The 25,802-nt window shown below is 33.2% G+C and overlaps 2 protein-coding genes across 4 annotated transcripts in view; one reads left to right on the forward strand and one right to left on the reverse strand.

The window, feature by feature from the left end:
* Positions 1 to 3,452, forward strand: part of LOC117339475 (Fanconi anemia group I protein-like) — a 43,175-nt gene extending 39,723 nt beyond the window's left edge. The window contains exons 32-34 of the mRNA XM_033901084.1: positions 337 to 432; positions 2,259 to 2,405; positions 2,855 to 3,452. Coding sequence (XP_033756975.1) covers positions 337 to 432; positions 2,259 to 2,405; positions 2,855 to 2,983 — 372 coding nt within the window. The 3' untranslated portion in view covers positions 2,984 to 3,452. The remainder of the gene's footprint in view (positions 1 to 336; positions 433 to 2,258; positions 2,406 to 2,854) is intronic.
* Positions 3,453 to 4,614: 1,162 nt separating this feature from the next.
* Positions 4,615 to 25,458, reverse strand: LOC117339156. Of its 3 annotated transcripts, none has more exons than XR_004535098.1 (11): positions 25,362 to 25,458; positions 22,857 to 24,582; positions 21,001 to 21,087; positions 20,628 to 20,792; positions 19,977 to 20,152; positions 19,443 to 19,592; positions 18,964 to 19,078; positions 18,483 to 18,660; positions 15,650 to 15,858; positions 11,339 to 15,200; positions 4,615 to 11,288 (listed from the first exon to the last, which is right to left on the reverse strand). XR_004535098.1 is itself a non-coding variant. In XM_033900580.1 (10 exons), exons 2-10 carry the CDS (start codon positions 24,565 to 24,567, stop codon positions 14,995 to 14,997), a joined length of 2,997 nt encoding a protein of 998 aa, XP_033756471.1. In that variant the 5' UTR covers positions 24,568 to 24,582; positions 25,362 to 25,458; the 3' UTR covers positions 4,615 to 14,994. The 3 variants fall into 3 exon arrangements, 1 of the variants encoding a protein (XP_033756471.1); XR_004535097.1 differs by having other exon boundaries at positions 4,615 to 11,238; positions 11,289 to 15,200; XM_033900580.1 differs by having other exon boundaries at positions 4,615 to 15,200.
* Between the last annotated feature and the right edge of the window lie 344 nt (positions 25,459 to 25,802).

Below are 25,802 nucleotides of genomic sequence, written 5' to 3' on the forward strand. Positions count from 1 at the left end.
GTACAAGATATATCATGGTCCCCAGGACAGATTTAGTTCATATTAACCCCCTAAAATCACACCATCAAAGTCTATTTTTAGTGATACAATGTATTTGGGTCTAGGTTAAAAGTTGAATATAGCACATCACCACTTTTAAAATAAAAACTATTTAGTATATCTTTCATGAAATCCCAGGACAAATTTACTTCATATTCACACCATAACATCACACAAAAGGTCCTAAGTCACCCTTGGCCACTTTTAGGGAGGGGGGTGTTATATCTATTTGAGCCGTTGCTAACTTTGCTTTAATCTTTCCTGTGGATACAAATTTTTTTTTTTTTTTTTTTTCAGGCAAAAGTGATGAAGCAGTCAAGGACGATACCCAACTTAATATTTGCAATCGAAACATTTGAGAAATTTCTTATTCAACTTTCCAAAAAGTCTAAGGTAAATGAAAAGTGTCAGATTGTTTAGTTTTGTATTCTGTTTCTGTTAAATGTAAAATTAATGACTACTGTCATCTTAAATTAGTATTTTAGAAACTTATGTATATATGAGTGGTATGGAAAGACATTTATTTTAAGTTGAGTAATATGTTGATAGTCTGCACTTAAAAATCATTGCTTATTTAAATACGACAAGATTTCGGTGAAATGTGACAAATAATATTAGCTTCAATTGAATATAAACATTTAATATATATCTACATGTTAATATACATCAATCGTATAAACTTGTTTTTATCTTTTAGTTTGAAGATAAACAAAGAATAGTTCAAAAACTCATAGATAGATACAGTGGAACTTCGTTAACTCGAACTCGGATAACTCGAATACCCCGCTTAACTCGAAGTACATCGCCGGTCCCGGCCGAATTCTCTCTTTATCTTAGTAAAAAAAACTCGGAAAATTCGAATTCGGATAACTCGAAAAACTCGGATAATACGAAGTAAAAATTTGGTCCCAACAATAAAAATCCTACTTGAAATGTTCGAATAACTTGAAGTATAATTTTCGTCGATCGGTGGCAAACGCCGACATTTTTTAAGAGCTAAATTCCGTTTGTAATACTGAACATATCGGCACTACTAACCTACATGCTATTATAAGTGTTTCATAAATTCATAAAAGAAATTGTCGGCTGAATCTTATAACAACAAGTCTTGGGGATAAAAAGTACTGCTTTACTTACATCAGGTAATTTCCCAAGGCGGTCGCCGATATCAGTACACACGATAGTCAACAACTCATCTACCCGTTCGCTCAAGCGGAACTAACGTTGATCTCTGACACACCGGTAGATCTACCCGGCTGATGTTTTTACAGGTGTAGTAATGACACAGTCACCGGCGCCTATTAAATCTTTAAACTGCTGAAACAATAGCGTAATTACTGCTGAGGTGTTCAGAGTACAACTGTAACGGTCAGTGCTGTCTATTAAATCGGATAAAACGCCAACTCAGTTACAGTAACATTTTATACGCACATGCGCATCCCGACTTCCGGTGCTAATACACATGGAAATGGCGTGGTTATCAATAAAAAGTAAGTAGGCCGATCAAACAGTATTTTATATATGTCCAATAAAAGGTAATGGTTCTGTTACGTTTTGTATGCAATCTGTGTTAAACTTAAACGGTTATTTGTTTTGACATTAATAACTTGTTATTTTGTCGAATTCCGTTTTATCGTTTACCTTTTGCAAACATGACTTGCACATCAGATCGTTATTGAAGTGACTAAGTGAAAGAAACTTTATCGTGACTGTATATCGGCAAAAATACACCAAATTACAAGTGACATAACGAAACATTACATATATATTTACATGTATTGACCAGTCTTCACACTAAACTGATGAGCGACAGAGCGAAGTTATAATGATTATATAATGTTGACAAATATTGACCAAACTTTTCACCAAAAACGATAACTCGCTTAATTCGAACACTCGGATAACTCGAAGTTTTTTCGTGGTCCCGTCGACTTCGAGTTAACGAAGTTCCACTGTATTGTAAAAGATTTTTTATGAATGAATAAAAAATGTCCTGTTTAGGAAGTAGGCTGTATCTATCAATGCGTACAAGGTTTGACCAACATTTCTGTCATTGAATATTTTTATCTTTTCCAGATAAATGACATTATGGTTAAAGTGTGAAAAGCTGATGTTTTCTTAACTTCTCTTGGACAAAACTTAACCTTCAAAACTTTTGAATGATATAAAGAATTTAAAAGGATTGAAACATTTTCTAACATGTAGTGGTTGACTTTCAGATTAATTTGATGGAACACATCAAAATCAGTACTTCTCGGGATTTCCGGATTAACACTGCAGCCTTACAGGAAGTCATGGCTGAGGCCTCGGAATCAGACAGTGACGAAGATGAAGATACAACCGTAGTCAGTGATGATGGTAGCAAGGTATGTGTATCGTTTTACTATAAACCTAATAAGTCTGACAAAGTATTTTTAGTCCATTTAACAATACCCCACTTACTTAAGGGAATGTGGAGGATATTACTGTGCCTGCAAAGATTTTATGAACCCTTGGACAGACTTAGTGCATATTTACACCATAGCATCACATTGAGTTCTTCACCTGATAAGTTTTTGAGATAATCAGTCAAGGTTGAGAGTCTAATGTCACAGTTGACCACTTTAAAATTTGGTGAAGGATTTATCTATGTGAGCCCTCACTCACTTGGTTTTAATTGATTTCTCAGTGCCAAATTAAAAATCAAATCCTATGCACTTTTATCAGTAAAGAAAACCCAGTAATTTTTGTGTGATGAATATTTTCTATTTATGTATAGACTTATTTTCTGTGGACAGATGTAACTAAACCTTTTTACTGATGTTTTTCATCGCAGAATTCAGGATCAGAGGAGGATCAGGAAAATCAGGAGCCTGTCAACAAAAGGCCATGTCTGGACAAGACTGCCAAAACATCAAAACTGGGTACAAAGAAAACAGGCCTGAAAAAGGCATGTCGATCTTAAAAACTTCAACTATGATACATTTATAGTAAAACAATTGGAGTTATGCAAGAACAGAAATTTCAAGGAATATCACAACATTGAGAATTTTGTAATGAACTTTTTTCCCCATCAATTCAGGGAGACATTGATTCAGTAAATTATGAAATTTTTTGGCTATTCTATTAAAATCACACAAGGGATACCAAAACCTATTGTAAATCATCATTTCTTCCAGAAGTTCCTGCATGACAAATCAGAGTTTTCTCATGCAGTAAAATATTTTGTTGGAATTATACATGTTTATAAGACAATAGCAATATTATTTAATATTTTGTACCACTTTAATTAGCTGTTAATTAGTAAGAAATCTGAATGTTTTTCACTACTGGTACAATTATACTTTACACTGTTTTATTGTTAATGATATTTTTGTTATCTTTGTTTTATGTGTGTTTGAGATATTGAAAATTAAATATTTTAGAGATTTTAATTTAGATGTTTATTCACTTATTAGAGCTCGGCATTGAGATGAGGTGCCATACAGTAGTCCATTGGCACTTTAGTTTCCTCGGAATCCAGAAGGCAACATAATGTTAATTGCTTCATGCCTTATGAGTCCCCTACCGGCGATACCTGGGGGGCTAGAGGTGTCCTCCCCATCTGTCTGTCCATCTACTCATTTTTCTGCACTTTTCTCAGCCATGCTTCACAGTATGTTCGTGAAAGTTGGTATGTAACTTCAGTATGAGTAGTTCTGATCAAGTTTGAGTTTCAGGGTTTTTGGGTCAAGGTCAAGTTATCTTTTTAGTAGGGGCACGTAGGGGACATGTATTGCTTATCAATACCCAGCATACTTGTTAGTCAACAGTCAGAACTATTTCCCTTCGATGTAGGAACTAATCTAATGAGCTGAAGAGAAACAGTTCATGGGGTTGTTTCCAACACCTCAGGAAGTTTTGACTGATATTAAAGCCATGAAACAAGTTTTGCTACCTGAATAACCAAAAAATGAAATCTGATCTAAAAGACCCTTGTTCGATATATCCTCAAACTGTCCTGAACCAGACATTGACAATCATGATCATAAAGAGGCTTCATCGTACTCATTTGAATGCTTGGATGCATTAGGAAATAACAGGAGCATCCTGCAATTGTCAAAATCCAAGATGGCCATACCTTTTTGTCATCTATTAATTAGTCTTTCAGTCAGACTTGCATGTAGAACTGGAGACCAAGGGTAACTTCAAATTTGAGAAAGACCCCTAATGGCCATTTAGTATTTCAAGAAATTGTTCTAACAATGCAGTTTCGATTGTCAAAATTCAAGATGGTTGCCTATTGGCCATGTTGTTGTCAGGTTGGTCCTATACAGGAATATGCATAACTAAGGATCAAGGGGAACCTACATATGAAGTTTGAGAACTAGCAGTAACAAGCTTCAATTGTCAAAATCCAAGATGGCCGCCTGTTGGCCATGTTGTTTTCCGATCAGTCCAAAAATGTAATATGCACAACAAGAGATCAAAGGGAACCTACATATGAAATTTGAGAAAGATCCTTTCAGTACTTTCTGAGAAATAGTGATAACAAGAATTGTTTACGAAGGGATGGATGGATTTCAACAGCCCACCATCATCAATTCAACAAGTATATTAATTCATAACTTTATTAATATCTTCATAGGATACAAGGTCATGGAAAAATATGTCACAGCTCAAAAATATCCGAGGGACAATACTCGGGAGAGATGCTCATTATGGACAACAAAAAACATCTTTTTGATCTTTTACTGTTATTACAAACATCGTTACTTTTGACATTTGCAAAATTTAAAGTTACCTGTGCCATTACAAATGTAGATTGGAGGAAAATTACCTGCTGGATAAACATTTTCTTTTAATGCCCTGTTTTTATGTTTTAACAGTGTTATTATCATATTTAATAACTGGAAACATTCACCCACAAAGAAATATTTACTAATAATTTGCACACAAGCTGTTTACACTAGTGAAACTTTCACTACCTCCCTACCTGGTTAAACACACCATCATATTATTGGGCAAAAATGGTGAAAGTTTCTCAATATATAAACAAAGTACATGTAAATTTATAGAAAATCAAACTTTCTTGTACTTTACAGAGTAGTAGTAAATTTGTCTATGGCACATGTCACTTTAAAATCTGTTGCAAAACTTAAGCACACAGCTAACTTTTACAGAAACCCAATACCATGAAACTGGATTTAATAACAAGGGACTAAAGATACTAGCTATGTAGTACAGCCAAAATTTGTCTGATTTCCATAAAAAAATTTTCTTAAACAATATCTTGCCAACAAACAAAAACGTATTTTCATACTGCATTAATTCTGTGAATGGATCCTTTTACTGTTAGCCTATGACATTTATATATTATAAATCTAACAACTTTACAGTAGTATTCCCTGTGTACTTAATTCTTCAACACAAGTTTCATCAGACTGATTTCTGTAGAAATAAGTAACTACAGTAAAAAAAGACCTGATGTAATTAAATTTATACTTGTAATTCTGATCCTCTAAAGATGCCAGTACATTAATGTATTGGAATGTATCGTAGAAATAAAATTTCAAGTATAATTTTAATATGATTGACATTTAGGAAAATGATAAATGTCGAATATGTCCATTAGGAAAATAGCAATTTACACATGAAGAAAAAATACTGACAGCACTATGAAGTTAATATGATTAAGATTATTCTAGAAATGGACATAAGAGGAAAAGGATTTTTGCCTCTCCTTCATCATCCTCTTCACAATGTATTGACTTCCAGAATGACCCTCACTATCTTCAATACTTTGATTAATTCCATTTCTAATAGAAGATGGAAGTTTCTTTAAATAATTTTAAAATTTTATCAAAACAATTTCATGGCATTATCAAATTCTTTTGTCTTGTGTATACAGCGAGTATAAAAATGTGGCAAAAATGACATTTTATAACACTTGTACCCAAAGGCTTGGAAACAAAAAACAGTTCATAAAACAATTTTCACAACTTTGGGCAAAGTACAGCATTTACCAATAACAATTTTCACAATTAGTTGATGTAACACAAGGGTAAAGTTAAATTCATTCCAACAAGATAACACTTCATATGATGAAGAGGTGCACTTCAATACTTTCAACATGAAAACAAAATTTGATAATTATAAACACAAGTTATTAATACAGACTTTATTGTAGCACTACTTTCTTATGAGTTTCAACAGTTGTTTACAACAAAATTACTGAACAAAGATATAACTTAACAATAAGCTATTGAGGAAGAAATACGATACCAGTATATTGCAGTTGGGGACATCTTGTAAATACAGACAGCACTACCAAATACATTGGGGACATCTTGTAATTACAGAAAGCACTACCAAAGACAATTGGGGGACATCTTGTAATTACAGAAAGCACTACCAAAGACAATTGGGGGACATCTTGTAATTACAGACAGCACTACCAAAGACATTGGGGACATCTTGTAATTACAGAAAGCACTACCAAAGACAATTGGGGGACATCTTGTAATTACAGAAAGCACTACCAAAGACAATTGGGGGACATCTTGTAATTACGACAGCACTACCAAAGACAATTGGGGACATCTTGTAAATACAGACATCACTACCAAAGACAATTGGGGACATCTTGTAAATACAGACATCACTACCAAAGACAATTGGGGACATCTTGTAATTACAGACAGCACTACCAGGATATTTACTGAACAAAACCTAAATATTAGCTACATCTGGTTACACTAAGGCAGGTTGAACATCAATGCTATCCTATACAACATGAGGTAACTGCGGCACTATATTAACAGCCCAGTGATTGTGCGTGTTGAGCTATTATCTAAAGGTGTATTGGTGGCAGACCTAACTATCAAGTAGTCTATAGGCACAAAGGTTGGTTGCATTGAGCACATACCACATAAACGATTTGACATAAGGGCACTATCCTGTCAATAAGACACAATTCTATATGTAATTCTTAGGCAAACTTTCTCAATACAATGTACTTCTCAAAAGTGGTAAGCATTTCCCCCCCAAAAAGCTATGATGAATATTCTCTATACCATCATTTTTACATTTGCATTTAATAATAAATGTTGTGGTGTTACAGCTTTTTAAATTTCACTTTAAACACATCAGCATATTGCAAAACTGTTCAGTCCACAACTAAAAATGTTTTCATTTTCAATGATACCTTCCAAATATACATCCATTATTGTTAGGTGTGTAACTGAAAACACAACTATACAAAATGAATGCTCTATATATGTTTGTCATAAAAATTTTCACGTTTGTCATAAAAAAATGTTCAAAAACAACTTTCAACATTTCTAAGTTTGATTTCGAATCAAGATCACTTGTAACCCTTCATTGGTTACATAGGGGGGAAATCTGCACCATAAATATATATATTTCTTTACTCCTATCAATTGTATATTTGAAAGAAAAAAAAAATATGACTTTGTGGATATAAATAAACTTTCAGTGAATACATCTCACAAATGACATCCTCGATACTCCAGGGGCTAATATCACAACACTGCGGAGAGCATTGTGACTAACCAATGGGACACAATGGATGCATAAAACAGTTTAGTGACATTTTGTAAAAGAGATTTTCTCTCCCTTTTTTTCTTTCTAAATTTAATGTTTTTACATTGGGCAGTTTCAATAGTCAATTACATTCTGATAGATCAATATATTTCACCAATATCAATATGTATTTAAAATAATATAGTGGACCTTCAATTTTAGTCTTAATCATGTATATAATTCATTAACAGCATACATGCATAAATAAAATGATTTAATATATTCTTAATACAGGTGGTCTATGCCTCACAAAAAAACACATTTCATAAAGCATGCATTTTAAAGACTAATACATTCTACATTAATGATTTATAGTTTAACAAGATGCCCTGGGACTGAATCGCTCACCTTGTGATATTTCAGATCCATAATCAAAAGACCATTATAGAAAATCACATGCTTTATTTTGACTTAAGATTATTTTAAAATAAATTTTGTTACATAATCTGCAGGTGATGGCAAGGCAGAATCTAGGTATGGGTCATATACCACTAGTAAAAATTCTTATGGGCCATTTTCTCATTTACATGTGCAAGACATTCAAATTTTTATTGGCCATCAAGAATTTGTATGCTCCTATGGCCCATGTCCTTCTCAAATCCTGCATGTGAACAAAATAAAATTAAAGTATGGCACCATACAAGTCCTCAGTGATCAGATTTGAGCTGTAATGCAACAGCCAAAATATATCCAACATATATAGAAGCTTTATGGAAATTTATCAGGTTTTCTGTTCATTCTTTCTGAGCCCTGAAGGGGAACTAAGCTTTCTGTACATGTCAGAAGTCAGATGTGTAGACAACAGACTGTGCACCAAGATACAAGGTCCTTTAAACCAAGGGAGATAATAACATTATTTCAATATCACTCAGGGGAGATAATAACATTATTTCAATATCACTCTGGGTATTAATATCATAAGGTATTCATTTTCTTCTCTACATTTAATTATCAAATTAATGGGGCCAATATCACAGCAAAGGCTTTATAAATCATTTGATCAAAAATCTCATTTAATCATTTAATTAAATATCTTAAATAAAAATATATCTTAATTTTGATATAATAATAATTAATTGTAAATAATTTGAAAGTTGCTACTGCGATTATAATGTTAATATCATATTTAAATAGAATTAAACTTTGGATAATTTGACATTTGAGTCTCAATCCTGCATCAAAACTGTTAATGACTTATGAAAGGTTTATCAATCATATTAGATTTGATACTGTGTTGATGTGTTACAATATGCATTATTTATAAATAATTTCAATTTGTACATATTACATGTACAGGTATATTTAAATACCAGTATCTTGTATGATTGGGAATAAATAACTAGTAAATGTCCTTATATATACATTGTATTAAAATTTGATACACATATATCTTCCAATACTTGAAAGTCCATGTAAATAAACACAATAATCTTGATGTTAAAACTAACTGAACTTGAAATATGATATCGTATAATATTCTTTCTGATTACACCTAGATATCTACATAAAACACCTGGTAAATATAATGTCTTGTTATATTTTTGAATTCTATGAAGATACAAGAAAGGGCATCATCACTCATTTACCACTGGATACTTAGGCTACATCTCCGAAGATATCAGATTCCGCCAGACGCTGAGAGCAATAAGCGTGATTTTCACATGGGGCCCGAGGATGTAGAAAAAGATTACTATTAAATGTTTTATCATAATTACAGATAAACATATTTAAATAATATTTCCTAACCAGTATTAAAAAGCTCAAAATAAATTAGTTCATTTTCATTCCAGTTAAAGTTCACAACAAACTAGCCCACCTAAAGGTGTTGTTTTGGAAAAAACTTAATCACAAATACAGTTTGAATTTGAGTTATATAGGTGTCAATATTAAAATGCTTATACATAGTAGTATTGAATCAATCATGCAATAGACATTTAGTAGCTTGATGAACTAATACGGATCATGCTGACAGTTTGATTTCGGTACAAAATGGAGAGCATGCTTTGATTCAGCAGCAACAAAGTGCCTATGACGTATGTAATAATTTGTATACAAGCTATTAAGTATGAACTAGTTAGTGGTATACTTTTCTTAGTCATGTTCTATCACTTAACAATTGTCAAATGTAAAATCCTGACACAGTTTCTAGCAAGGATAAATTAAAGGATTAGGTATATTTTAGAATTAACAGCTGACAAATTTAAAAATCAGTTGTCAGAAAAAGTTAAAAATATTATAACTAAACTGTTAAGGGTATGTGTTCCTACTAGCTAAAATTGCAGTCAATCTTTGGTATATTGAACTCTGACACCCAAAAGATTCTGCTTAAATCGAAGTAAAAACTCAAATCTGAGAGTAAAAATTCTACATATACCCAGTTACCTCGAATACTTTAGATATCTCGAAGTTTTTTCATAACCCCACTGACTTCAAGGTAACAAAGTTTGACTACTTGTACAACATTAACTATTGAAGAATAGTTTTAAAAGCAAACAAAACAAAGGATAAGAAACAAACATAAACTTAAAACAACAAATAACATTTACTTTAATAAATAATAACTAACTACGTATACTTTAACTTTAAGCATTGATTTGTATTCTCTCCCTTTAAACTGTTAGTAATAACTACTCTTTCAGAATTAGGCAAGAGTCATGTGTGAATCTCAAAGATTTTCAATTTACAATGAAATATGATGCCCAAATTGATATTTCTTATTAAAATATTTACACGAAATGGAACTTTATGGAAAATGTCATATAAATGTAACATACCATGTGTCACTATGTCGGGATAAGAAACCAAATACCATGCAATAACAATCAACAATATGCTCTCAGGTTAAAAAACTCATCATCCTTTACACAATCAACAAATACACATAAAATACACTTGAACAACCAATACATGCTTTCATACAAAACATTTCAGGTGACCGACTATTGACAATAGGAAGAGCTAAATTTTACCCTGACAAATATAAAACTTTACAAAAATGTTCAGATCACTAGGCAAAGTTTCTCCCCTACTTGGCATGTAAGAATCTCCCAGTTCCATTTCAAAAACCAAAAGCTCGAGGTGCATATAGCACACATTACATCAATTTACCTATGTACAGTTTCACATATATTATATCATTCAAAGGAAGCATTTTTTTGGGGAAAATTATTATTAGATTAGTCAAATTCCAACAAATGGGTTGAGGGACACATGTAAATCTTGCTACATATTGTGTGTTTTTCTTAAGTTAATTTTTGTCAGTGGGCTACAAAAAGAGAGTTTTTAATAATTATGTAACTAGGGCATCAATGCCCTGACAATTTATGTCCAAAAATTATCGAATAAGCAGATTATTCTATATATATACAAATATTTGATATCACAATAGGTGAGTATGACTAGAAAATTGACAGGACATGTTTGTTTACAAGACGACGCGTAACTTCAGATCATGATCGACACAACCTAACCGGGACAACTCTAAAGTGTACTGGGACCATTTCTGATTTGGCATTAAGTGAATAATAAAAGTACATGATAATATTGTCTGTTTGAGAGTATTTCAAGAGATGTGTTTACCGTCTGGTATATTGAATTGATGCAGTGATGTGACCAGTAGCTTATCTGTAATACATCCTTCACAAGTAGGAAAGTTATTTAAATACACAGCTTATCTTTAATACAACCTTCACAAGTAGGAAAGTTATTTAAATACACAGCTTATCTTTAATACAACCTTCACAAGTAGGAAAGTTATTTAAATACACACTACATGGTACACATATGTTTAAAAAAATTAAGTTTTCTTAATGTTCAGAACAAACTGCCACTAATATATTCATAATTAACAACATTTTATAACACTGATGGCACTTTATAATTTATTTTAACAAACAAATAGGAAGATTATGTTGCCTTCTCTGAGACAGTGTGTGTAAAATTTTACGAAAAGACAACATCCAAGGACTTAACAGAAAAATGTGTTTTATACATTTAGCTATGTACCATGTTCTTTCTGAAGAAAAATCCTTTTTCATTTCTTTTGGCTTTAACATGAAAATGAACGGGGTTTTCATGTCGATAAGACACTTATCATCTTCAGAATAAAGATATACTAAAATTAACCTGAATTTTAACATGTGTATACAGGTACATCCTCTAATCTCACGGTTATCACGAAGTATAAAATGTGAAGACGTTGATACCCGATACAAATTTTGTAAAAAAGATGATTAATTTTCCAGAAAAAATGTCTATGTAATCAAAAAGGTATGAAGGTTAAAAAATAATACAAAAGTTCTGGAATGAATTTTCAAATTATTGGAAAGAATAATTACTTTTCTAAGCAGATTAAAAGAATGAGGTGTTAGCACAATTTTTCAAAACACATATTATAAACTATTTTACACAATATTGAATTAACAGCTTAACTATCAAATAATCACTTGGCCAGCATTGTAAGTTGCAGAGTTTTTAAATTTAAAACTAGGAGTTCCTTTAGTAAACCTGACATGGTCAGGTAGGTGACCCATTAAGGTACCTAAAACACATTCCTTGATTGAGGAACTGACCCATGGCCATTTTAAGAAAGGCCACTGTGGGTAAAATTTTTGATCTTTCGGAATTCTTGTTTCAGATATCTTAAATCCCTATCATGAAGTGCATTGTATTACAGTACATTTTTACTCTCAATACAGTTTAATTTGTATAAGATCCCTGAAGGAAATGATGTTTGATACATAAAACTTTTTATAGTGTAATTGTCTTCAAATCGATCAGAAGTGTTGAAAGGCATTACACAAGTTTTATTTCAACCGGTTATACAATAAAGCTATTCATGCTCACATCTGGAAACAGATCTTTAAACAAAGGAGGTTTTTTCAAAGATTTGTCTGAGAAAGTGAAATTAATCATTATAACAGGTCTAACATACGACTACTGGCATACATACCCCCCGGGTACGTAACTAAATCTACAGCAGAGATTCATTTTATTTCTCACTACACAACTACCTAACTAATTATGAAATGTTTCTGACAGTAAACAAACGTATGAAATAAAAACAAAGGACGGATTACACAAAACTGCAAAGGAATGTTCCAATGTCACAAAATAAATATCACAATCTCTTACAAAAGGACTCCTAACAGGGTGGATGACACAAGCTATAGATGCGGTAGTTCCCTCAAAATTAATGTCTTAGAAAGCAAAACGACTGTCAGACAAAGTAATATAAGAGGTAGAAAATAACCTAATCCCTGTATCAAATAATACAACTGTAAACAAAACTGAAAATGCTGGTATCCTTTAGGAAAAAACAAACATTGCACAACCCTGTATTTACAGATATGGCAGCACTATGGAGTCCTCTAAATATACATTCAAAATTAAAAACAAAATATATTCAACATGCCATTTGAGGAAAGGGAAGAAATTGAGAAGCTATAAAAATGAATGAGACAAAATTGAAAAATGACTTGAATGAATATAGCAAAAGCATCTAGGTTAAACATTCCTTCAATTAAAAAATCACAATATTGACAAATTTGTCATGGAAGCATATCAATTGATTTTTTATATAAAATTGTGTAATCAAGCCCTATTCCCAAATTTGAAAAAAAAGGGACAAAAACAAATTTCAGTACTTATCATTTTTTCGCCTACTATTCAAAATTCCTTTCTGATCCTGCTCTGTTTGGGTACATATTGGGTTCCACCTGCATGATGTGCTGAATTTGGCTAACTTGCTATGGTTATTTCCTTCATTTATGCAGACTATGTTTTAACAACGAGAAAAACAATAATTTGACCAAAATCGCTTAAAAGCTATAGTGAAAATGAAAAATAAAGTAGATCAATTTATAAAAAGATATTGGCATATTTACTTAGTATGGTTGTTCAGATACTCTAAATTCTGGTATTTTGGTATTATTTGTTTAAAAACATTATGTATCGGCAATCTCTAATAATAAAGATTTTGTCCTATAACTACCATTACTACACAACTATTAAAAACGTTAACTTTATAATTCATTAGTCTTCGTTGTCACTAATTCTAACAATAAGGAATTGGGGAAGAAATTGTTTCAAAGAACAATTTAAAAACTATTGGTTATCTAACATTTTTTGGTTCAGTGGTGCACCAAAGGTTTTCTATCTAGATATCAGTCTTCTATATCTAATACTACACATGTTATAAAGAGTCAGGTATTTTCCTAAGTATTATTGATCATTCTAATCAGTTATGGAACATTCCTTGTGGGAATCATATGTTCAGACACTCCTATCTAGACATTTAGGTGGAGCTCAAATTTGTACCTCCCCTTTTCAGGTAACTGTTAAATATCTAATATCATACTCTGAAATAACAGGCTACTGGTCGGCCATTTTATGATTTTTAATATTGCTGAAGTGATGTCCAAGATATTTAACATAAATGGACTCTGCCGAGATATCCAGGATATTTGTATTATAAGCTGCATTATGTACAGCATAAATTTATCCCTTGATTTCTCAAACACCTTTCAACTGCAATATACACCACAGATGAAGCATATACTGTACTAGTTACTTGCTTAAAACTTGCTACTTCTTGTTAATTAGACCAGCTTTTGAACATAGCTTTTCGGCAGTACATGTAATAAATATTTTAACATTTACTTTGAAAAGTGTCTTTTTTAGAAAAAAATCCACATTAATTCTTAAATTTTGAATATCACAGTTAATAAATATTTAAAATATAAATAATACAGCTATATGTGTATATTCTACAAATTCTTTTCTTTAGAGTATACTTGACAATCAAACATTTCAATAAATATTACATAAAAGCTATATTTTATAATGATAATTCTGGCCCAAGCATTTACATATGGTGGCTTCTTAATGTGTTTTTCAATTTTAAAAATCAATTAAAATAATATTTTTTTTTAAATTGAAATAATACTCAATTTTTGCTTAATTGCAAATTCTACAGATTTCACTAAATGGTGAGGTTAGCATGTCATCTACAAAATGTATTTTGTATTACTAACATGTATATCAAGAACATGAAGGTGTTTATATAAATCTTGAGGTTGACTAATATTAGTTTTGATATGAAGTTTTTATCTTGGTTAATTATAAAAAATATATATATACAAGTTTAACTATACCTACATATATTAATCATTTTGCCTACGAAAAAATGACACGTATAATGTATTCCTCTTTCAATGAAAAAAAGCCAGGTACATGTACTAAAACAACAATCCCTTTGCCTGTAGTTATATTCCTCATCTCCAACATCATTTTTCAAATCAGTTAAAATTTTCGGATTTCATTTTGTTTACCCTCAAAATAACAATCGTCTTCATTTGATTGTTTTGAAGTTAGAAACCATAAAAGCAATTCTCATTGGTTGGTAGCTGGAGTATTGAGACACAGGGAGAAGCGCCAAGTCTTGGCTCCCCCTTGGACTCTCAACGCCAGCCAATCGTCAATGTTTTGAACATAGCGGATGTCAGACTCGTCTGGGGGATTATCAATATCAACGTCACCATCTGGAGAGCGATCAGAGTTCTTGTTGTCCCGGGGAGCTACTTCCATGTCACCGCAACCTGTGAATTGGAAAGTATCAATGTTATTTCAAATCCGAAAAATGTATAAGAAATTTACACTATTTAATATAAATGTACATACATATTTATACATAACTGTAGTTATCCAGTTATTAGGACATGACTGGTAATACGACCATCAAGTTTAATTGCAGTTCTGTAAAAATGGTAATAAATGTTCCGCAATTAGCCCACTTCCTACTTTGCGACAAAGTTTGTGTTGGTCCCCGGGGCCTCCTACAGAATTCATTAATTCCTTACTGTGACAGTTAACATGTGGGTTGTATAGGCAATAAAGTGATAAAATTCATATCATCAGCCCAACAGAACAGGAAAGATGTTTGGTCTTAATTTACTCACAGGAATAGAAACAATAAATCAATCATGAAAGAAAACATAGACTTTACTGCAGTGATAAAACTATGTGAGAAGTGATTCAATCTACATACTGAGGTCCTCGGAAGAGCAGGGTTCACGGAAGAGCCTTCCACTTCCCTTGCGGAAAGGCTGTTTCTTGAGCACCATAACTGCACCATTCAGGTATCGAAAAATAGTCAGATCCAGGATGCTTTGACGCACATCTGAGTTGGAGATGTATTCACTCAGCCATCTCTTGATGAAATTGAGATCATTTCCGAGCTGGTAGGCACCGATGTAGCTGAAAACAAAATTATGTCATGTTTTAGTGATTACACAGAAACCAATATAATTATTATAACTATAAATTCTGTATACTGTGTACATGTCAGTTGAATTTAAATGAATCTTATCAAACATTAACTTACATTTACTCGTATTATATACCTCATTTTTTATCCCAGCAAATAGTAGTTCATCAATATATTTTACTAAAACAAATGAGTTAAGTCCCCTTCGTTCACACTTTTGATACTGTATACTAAAATGATTACAGGAAGCAAAACTGTTAACAAAATCAAAGTACTGGAAGTACTGTAAACGAACATTATTGTTTAATGCAAAATCAGTAATCTTCAAAGTTTTAAGTTGATAAATTTACTGATATCGGTTTAGGAATTAATTGCAAATAATTTGAAATGTTTGCAGCTGTTCTGATTTGATTGTACACATGCATGTTTCTGTAAGGTCCTAATTGAAATTGGAAGTTTGTTGATCTATCTTGGATCGATGAAAATAAAATATGTCTTCTTTCTTTCGGGAAGGCATCATCAGTTATAATACAGCCAGGACTCTGTGACCTTATTGATGCCAACTTCTAATATGCACTAAATTTAGGCTAGTTCCATCGTTAGTTTAGCATACATAGTTGCATTTCAACTTAATATGATGAAACACACATAAAGAATTACTGAAAACCAAAACCAGAGCTGCTAATCAAGGCCCGAATTAAGAATGTATCCTATTGAAACTGTACTCATGCAAGCATTTATGGTACTTCAAAACAAAAACACCTGACTCCTTTTGTTCAGGAATCATTTGATGTTAATAAATCTGTATATGAGAAGATAAACTTCTGGTATAATTACAGTATTGTAAACAATGTGATAAAGAATAACAACCAGATAAAGACTATCTTCATCGAATAATTCAGCAAACAGGAAAAGAAAACTTCAAGCTTCATTTTCAACTTCAAACCTGATCACAAAGATTACAATCCATTCGATGGGACGACACATTCCCTATTTATTGTCCTTTTCCAATGTTGATCATCCAATCATACTGAACCACACAATTCAGCAATGTAATTGCACAAATCACATCATTTATGTGGAGAGAACATTTTTGGGGGTGTTATAAGATTCCATAACTGTATGCAAATTGTGAAGCATTCCATATCTATAACTATATATATACAGTACGTGTATATATTTACACATGTCAAAATTGGAATGACACAGGAGATTTGCAAGTTTAAGTTCACCATCAGTCATGGGAGGTTTATGTAAAATGTTATATTTACCGGGGTAATTAGTAATTTTGAGAATATATTTATGAAGCTCTTTTCTGTACATTCTTCCAGTGCTTAGAGAATGGACACAATTATATGTTCTCCAATGTCAAAATTAATCATATGTAAAATATTAAGGGTTTATTCGCCATTCTAGGCCTGATTGCCGTCATAGTAAAATTACCAAAATGGACTTGAAATCAATATTTTTAAGAGAATGATCTATGACTTGAATATTTCATAAAAATAATGTAATACATCGTTTATTCACTTCATTCAGATCTTCAACACCTCATAATTTGTGAAGTCATATATAGAAATATATTAACCATTTTGTTATTGATTTATAGTTCACACAAGTAAGCACTAGATGTAAGCAGTAAGTATATGTACCGCTATCTACTGGCAGGACTTTGAGTACAGTAGACTACACTCGCTTTGTGGATATTGACAGTATAACATATATTTACATACTAATTCAATTTTAGAATTATAACTGAAATCTTGTAACAGCATGGCACAAATAGTCATCTGAACATGTGTTGTATATTGAAAAATTATTTAGGTAAATATTAACTCATTTGCTTGACTTTTAGAATTGTAACTGAAATCTTGTAACAGCATGGCACAAATAGTCATCTGAACATATGTTGTATATTGAAAAATTATTTAGGTAAATATTAACTCATTTGCTTGATTTTTAGAATTGTAACTGAAATCTTGTAACAGCATGGCACAAATAGTCATCTGAACATGTGTTGTATATTGAAAAATTATTTAGGTAAATATTAACTCATTTGCTTGACTTTTAGAATTGTAACTGAAATCTTGTAACCTATTGATATATTTCTTTCTCTAAATTATAGAAATACTCATCTAGTTGATAATGATGTAACATTCTAGAATATATATATTACAAATTTAAGTAAATCGCGGACATATTTGCAGACCTATGCTATTTTGGAATGAACACGGAAGAGCAAAACTTTCTAAACATCCGGAGACGAATGCGCTTGCACAATATTTGTTTACATAAATATATTGACCTGGAGTTATTCGCAAAGTTCAGGTTCATTTAGTCTTCACATTTCGCTAGCGTTATGCATTTCTCAAATCGTATGCATCTTGAAAACATCTACTGAATACATTTCAACATTTTCGGTAAAACTACTACATAAAACGAAGATGTTTTTGCAAGTAAATTATTTGAAGCGTAAGGCAATGGGGGCAGCCATATTTCATTGAAACAGACAGTAGATGGCGTATTGGTGAATGTGGCTACCAAATATGGTCATATTTCTCAGTCCAGTTCTTGATGGCAATAACTGAACATTAATGTTCGTTTAAAAACTCACCTAAATTTGATTTTCTCTTTGAGGATGAAGTTTTTCCATGATTCACACAATGAGGTAGTTGCCATGGAGATAGCACTTAGCTGGGCTGTCTGTCTTAGTTTACTCACTCCCTCCACTACGGGCTCCAAAATGGCCTCTAAAGCATGTTCTATGTACAAACTGTGTTCTGTTGGAAGCTCTGAAACATAACATATTTTTCCATGAGAGTCTATCACATTTTCAAAAGGACTTGATGCTAGATGAAACGAAATTATCATTAATCTTAATAATCCATCATTATCATCAAAAAAATACCTGAACTTGACAACAACCTGTGCATCTTATATACATGTCCAGTAACAAGAATAATAAGAAGAATCAATTATCCATCTGTGATATAGCCAGAGAAAGTTCAACATACAGGTTAAATTGATGTGGTGAGGCAATTCTATGTCATATGAATATGGTAATACTTTAATGATATTGATAAAAGTATATAAACCTGGTGCAGTTTTCTTCTTCCATGCTTTCCCAACAGGCATGGATTCCTTGAAGTACTCATCTGCCATTTTCTCACAGTTTTCACAGAAAACTTTCATGGAGGATCCAGAAAGAGTCTGCCAATGTAAATATTTGAGATTATAAAAGTGAACAGTGTGGAAACCAACAGTGATGACATTGTGGAGTGATCAGATGGCTGTGGTCAAACAGGGTTAATATCTTAATGACCTTAATTGCCATTATCATTCTTTATAACAAATCAAGATTATTTTTAATATATGGTATATCAAAGATTTATATTGCTCAAATTTCTGCATACCAAACTTACAAAATACCAAATAGTCAATTTCTGCATGAAAGATGCTCCTGGTTGCATTAACAGACACAGTAGAGACAGTGTGGGCCATTATTAAACATTAAAGATTTTAAAGTAGAAGAAAAGGTCATAATGGTCTGTATAATTCCCCATCTCATTTTCACCTGTAGTTGTGAATCAGCTGAAGACATCTGTTGGGTTATCTCCCCTAGGTAAATGATCATCTGTTGCTCTGCTTGAGATGGTTTACTGATGGACTTTCCACTGAAGATCCTTGATTGATATAGGGCTTTTTTAGTCTCATCAGCCAAAAGCTGCAAATGAAGATCGTTGATATAATGGTGATTTTTTTTTTTTTAAACGAAACAACTAGATTGTGTCCAGAACACCAGAATTTTCTGCTCATATTTTGTCACTGTAATTAAATGATTTTTTTTTTTCTTGGTGAATTTACTTTAAACTTTTGTATTGGACTCACACAAAATAAGTTTCTGAAAACATGAACTATGTTGCTAAAACTACACAACAGAACACCAGAATTTTCTGCTCATATTTTGTCACTGTAATTAAATGATTTTTTTTTTCTTGGTGAATTTACTTTAAACTTTTGTATTGGACTCACACAAAATAAGTTTCTGAAAACATGAACTATGTTGCTAAAACTACACAAAGAATCAATAGCGAGTTGAAGACCATACCTTGAGGTCTGTCTGTGTGACGAGAAGGAAGTTACCGACAGCCCAAGACGACAAGAAAGCCTGCGACTTGTGAACACACCAGTTGTGGGCCACCTGACAGTTTGTCAACAGGCGACATACAATGCTGGTTGTGTGGTACAGGTCCAAGTCCTGCTTGGGGACCAGAACTGTCGAGTCTGGAACAAAAAAAGACCAGACGATATAAATCATTAGTGTTTCCATTTCATTTGTAGTTTATGAAAGAAGCATGAAGAAAAATTACCATGACTTAAAACAGAGAGTAACCAAACATTACATACTTCAACATCCCAACCTCAAGAAAAAATTACACATAATTAAATCAAAATCAAACTCTGCTGATATACAAACAAACAGAAAATGACTGACACAGAACACTTAGATTTCTGACGTAAAGAAAAAATTTTTAAACAATTTTTATTAAGCAAAAGCTTAAAAAATTTATCAAATACATAAGAACCCTAGAATAATCACACATATACGTTTAGATCATTTATGTGGTAACATTGAAGCAGACACTTGCACATAGAGTAATATTTACCTTTGCCAGTTTCTGACAAGTATATCTGTACATAGAGTAATACTTACCTTTGCCAGTTTCCGACAAGTAACTGTACATAGAGTAATATTTACCTTTGCCAGTTTCTGACAGGTCCTTGAGGTCCTCCTGTAGTATGCTGAAGAGTGGTTGGTAGGTGTCGCGCAGCAGCATGCCCGTCCGTGTGCTGTAGTCGCCTCCCGCCAAGGGACAGGGGTAACATTTGTCATTCAGACGTGACCCTAGCACCTCACACATGTCTAGTTAAAGTACAAGAGGAAAATTGTAACATATTGCAGTAGTTGTATTTTAGTTTTCACATAATCAATTCCAGAAGACAATTTTCCCACATTTTCACATTAAAGACACAATTTCATTTTTTTTTTCCCCTTTTTCCTTTTATGACACTGTACAGGCCTTGTTTAAGTCAAGAAAAAGTCTTATGTATGTCACATGTAATTTACTTACTGGTATCCCAGGATGCCATAGCAGACATAGTGTGGAACTTGCGGGCCAGGCCCAGCATTGGCGAGACAGATGTCACAGGGAACATATCTGAAGTAGTCATTAGAGAGGATTTTGTGAATGTAAATATGTATAATACACAGGCCTAGGCTACAATCCACACAGAAAAATTCCTTTCCACATTTTAAAATATTTTTTACCGTCTGCATACTTGCCAACTTTTTTAAATTCTCATGGGGGAGAAAGTGTGTGAGCGACATTTTTGACCGGAAAACACATTTCACGCGCGACACAATGCCATTAAGCAAACAAAAACTAAGGGGAGATAATTTGCTATTGGAAAATAAATTCCTTGCATGATCACTTAAGCTTCCTTCCCTCACTGAAAAAAAGGGGAAAAAAACTTATTTCAAGCTTGGCCAATGATTTTTTTTTATTCAAGTTTGGAAAGATAATTATATAAGCAACATGTTACAAAAAAATAGCTGCAAAATTACATCATTTTTAATTATTTCTGGAAATTATTTAACTCACTGTTCACTCTAAATAAAAGTATTTACTTAGATATGTTAGGAAAATTATGTTGTACGTAAGATAGATGTCAGTCAATTAAATGTAAATAATCACAATGATATCCCTTTCTATCAAGCTTTCTCTCCGGCAGTAAACTTCAAAAGAAAATATCTAAAATGTCACGATAAATATCTCGAGTACAATATAATTATAATATCTGAATGAAATTTCAAATGTTTCCTTTGGATTACAACAAAGACAATAATACAAAAAAAAAAAAAAAAAGAAGGTGCTGTACTAGCAGTTGTACTCACTATAGGCTTACAACTGATACTTTAATTCTAAGTTTTTAACATGACAGTATTTAGTTTAAGAAAGTGAGTATTTGTGAACATGTTTTTGTTTTTCAAAATGTGAATTGGGAAAGTTTCTACCAAAATAAGTCTCTGCTAATTGACACCAAGTATGCTGATGATACGGTGATTGAAACGACGTTACCTATCGGCAACCAGGCCTTCGGTCTATATGGTCGTTATTGTGAATTTATTTCCTTGTGCTAATTATCTAAAGATCAGCCAATGTTTAAATGTAGTTAACATTTCAATAAGTAATCTGTCAAATTTGATACTCCGTTGATATCATTGCCATGGTTGTTTTCACTTTTTCTGTCCGAGATATACTGTCAAGTAGAGGTCATTTATGCGCTTGACATCAAAGGCAGTATACGAAGCCATTTACAAGCGTTTAATCAACTATGACTGACCTGCTACAAAACCATCACCACGCGTCCTCAGCTTAATTGATTTTAATTAATTGTTTATTTATCGGGGTATTGTCACCCTTGCAGTCAGTGAAGTGTCAGAATTTCGTTACGGTCTGTGAGCAGGTCAGTTAACTGACCAATGCCCCACACATATGTCTTTCACTAGCCAGCAAGCGTTACCTGTCATAGGCCTAAGTGAAACTAACAAGATGAATAGGGGCTCCATACGGGGTTATCAAGACATATTCTCCAAAATCGGGAGAATACACTATGTTTTATCTATACGATCAGGAGACCGGGCAGGGAGTCTGGAATCGGGAAATTCCCGACTAAATCGGGAAAGTTGGCAAGTATGCGTCTGAACAATAGAAAATATACCATATCATGGCAATCATGAGGCTTGTCACAATATCATGTGAAATAATATAATCATAAAGGGAAAGAAGACAAATTTGAGAAGAGCTGATATATATATACATTATACACGTATGCATTCATGAGATGTCAAATTAAGTTCAAAATTACATCACAGAGGTTAGGAAAAAAATCTTATGATAGATCCAATTTTAAGCTGCTACTCTACCTTTCAAGCAAACATGTTCAATCATGTTTCTGATGACAGCGATGAGAGTTGCATTGCAAAAGACCACACTTCCTAGTCCCCCAATCTCTGGCCTTTTTCTTGAACACCAGGCAGGTTCGTGAAACCTCTGCTCAAGAGCTTTCCCAAAGCACTTCCATAAGGTGTCCATGTAGCGATTAACCAGCTGTGTTCGGATGGACCCGTCATCCGAGTCACCCCATGAGACAGTCTTTCGTTTAGAGTCAGAACGAGAGAGAACTGGGGTTTCCTGACCAACTGGAGGCTTCTGAAGACTGACACTTTTACTGACATTTTGAGATCGGCTGCTCTTATGTTTTGATTTTGAATGGCTTTCGCTTTTCCTGAGGAGATGGGTCGAGCTGCAAACAATAAATAGAAATGTGTTTGCAAAGTGCTGCTCTTGAGAGGCAAAGTCTGTGAGAGGAGCTGGCTTTTGACTGAGATCAGGAGCTCTGATGGGTCCCACTCTTAACACTGCACCACTGATGCTAGTAAGACTGCCACTGGCCGTGTGATAGTCTGATGTATCTTGACCATGTGCAATACTGTGATTTTGGCTATGGACCTCATCATTCCAAACATAGGCAGGTATTTTTCCAGAATTAAGAATCTTCAAGAATTCTTCATTGCATGTGAAGAATCTGTGAGTAGCCATTGCAGCATATTTTGATCTTTCGCTGGCTATGATATTCAAGATCTTTGAAAAAGGTATAGCTTTAGCACTGTTTGCCAGAAAACCAGGAAAGTTTGTTAAACTAGGATCCGACTTCGAACTTCTGTAGCACCAATCGGACTGAAGGCTGTCAATAATGACACAAGGCTTATATCTTGCTTTTGGAAGGCTGTTAAGAATGTTGTTGAAGTCCTCAAGACCACGAGTGATATTCCACAGAACTTCTTGAGATAAACCAGCGAGGTTGCTATGTGAGAAAACTTGAAAGCCAATCATGATGAGTTTCTCCATCCAATATATAGCACTGTTGTACAATGTAAACAAAGATTTACGAACATGCTCAACATCGATATAGAGTCTACCAATCATTGGCTGCAACCATTTACTGGTGTGTATGCGCTGTTTGATACTGTTCCAGTGGCCGATGTGTGTCCGTAGGTCCTCACAGAGAGCATTTAAACAGTACAACTTTGTCATGGGAGATTCATTAACACACTGATGAGTAATGGCATAAAATGTCCGATACTCATTCTGTACCAAGGTTTCTAGGTCCTGTACAAAAGCAGAAACTGACTTTATCCTGAACATACAATCTCGGAGGAATTCCAGGCGTGCCCTCTCTTCCATGACTTTCCGTAAAGCTTCATACTGCTTTCCCAGGCCAAGCACATGCCTACAGTGCATAAAACTTATGCTATTGTGATCCGGACTACGTTTGCAAACATGGTATCCAGGATTCTTTATTTGAAATGGCTTGCGTAGTAATTTCAAAGTTTCTTCTGCATCTGGCACCTCAAAGGTTGTCTCAATAATGTTGGATGGAGTTGACTGTTGAGTAAAGTAAGATCTGTAAGGTCTCTTTGAGGTTTGAGTTTCCTCCAGGTCCCTGGCTTCATTGTCTGCCACCTCTGCACTGTTGTCTGTGCTGGGGGTCTCAATGTTACCAGACACATACTCAGAAGTGGCCACATTTGCCTGCTCATAGCCAAGATAGGCTGCCATATCACGGGCATCCATCCCTTTTATTTACTTCTGAAAAGATAAATAAATATCTCAAATGACTTGTTACATACCACATAAAATATTTAAAAAGAAGCTGTTATTCAACTATTAACAGTACTTCTCTATCAAGGTCACAAAATGTGGTAAAATCCCATTGGACTGAGTAAAGTCTCAGTATTTAATCTTATTATCCCTCAAGTTGAGTATCACTCTCCTTCAAGTCCATGCATGAGACACATTTTTATATACAATGTATTTAAATATGCACCATTGCCTAACTATAGCTATAGACTAGTCTAGTATTTTTTTTCAAAAAAGTTAACAAGAAACATTTGGTTTGTATCTTTTAAATTTGTATTAAGAACAACTAACAACATATAACTTAAATATTTTTTTAAAAAATCCAGAAGAAATGATTCGTGAAACGTTACCTAATGAGCTAGACTACATTGTTAACACAAGAAATCAGGTCTTCCCTAATACACACGTCGTTAGTTTGACAAACGTATGAAAATGGATATTATCCTTTGCGAAATACTCGGAAATAGTGCATATAACAAGTTGCATAACAACAAGCATGTTTGCATTACACTTGGAATGCTTCCATTTTAAAAGATTATGCTGAGTTTGTGGGAAATCCAGAAACACATTCCTGCTGTCTTGGTGATAAGATAATATTCTTCATAATCATATTCATGTTTTGCTCCTTTCGCCCCCAAGTTTACTGCGCATTCACATAAATCTGACAAATAAAACATTCGAATAAATGTCAACAGGGCATTTTGTTTCTTGGCTTGAGCATTGTTTACCTTCTATGTCAAAAATTAGTCATCTTTCGGTCAGATTAGGGACACCTGCTGGACTAAATTATTACAGGTAACTGTATACATCGCCGCCATGTTTCCAAAACACATTGGTCACGTGACCAAATCTGATCAGATAATAAAATAGAAACAATAGCGGTGATCACATCTTCCGGACAAAATAACAAATTAAAACATATATAATCTACCAAACACCGTTTTTGTTAAAATTTATTCTAGATAATTTTCAAAACACATTGATTCCTAATGAGGGATTAAAGAACCCATTCAACCATGAACACATGCTAGCTGTAGCCTCTTCCCCAAGCCTTCACATTAAATCTGGAAATAAACCTTCATTCTTTGAACATAGTTTTATAGTGCCAATTAAAAATATATAATTCATACAGGCATCTCTGAGCGAAATTGATGTAAATAAATACCAGA

The sequence above is a fragment of the Pecten maximus genome, chromosome 12 (genome assembly GCF_902652985.1).
Source record: "Pecten maximus chromosome 12, xPecMax1.1, whole genome shotgun sequence".
In the NCBI taxonomy this organism is placed as follows: Eukaryota; Metazoa; Mollusca; class Bivalvia; order Pectinida; family Pectinidae; genus Pecten; species Pecten maximus.

Coding starts and splice junctions, on each gene's coding strand:
- LOC117339156 (XM_033900580.1), bottom strand. CDS start 24,567: ATGGATGCCCGTGATATGGCAGCCTATCTTGGCTATGAGCAGGCAAAT. Junction 20,793..21,000: donor TATGGCATCCTGGGATACCA/GTAAGTAAATTA, acceptor TACTTTAACTAG/ACATGTGTGAGGTGCTAGGG. Junction 18,661..18,963: donor GAAGAAGAAAACTGCACCAG/GTTTATATACTT, acceptor GTTATGTTTCAG/AGCTTCCAACAGAACACAGT.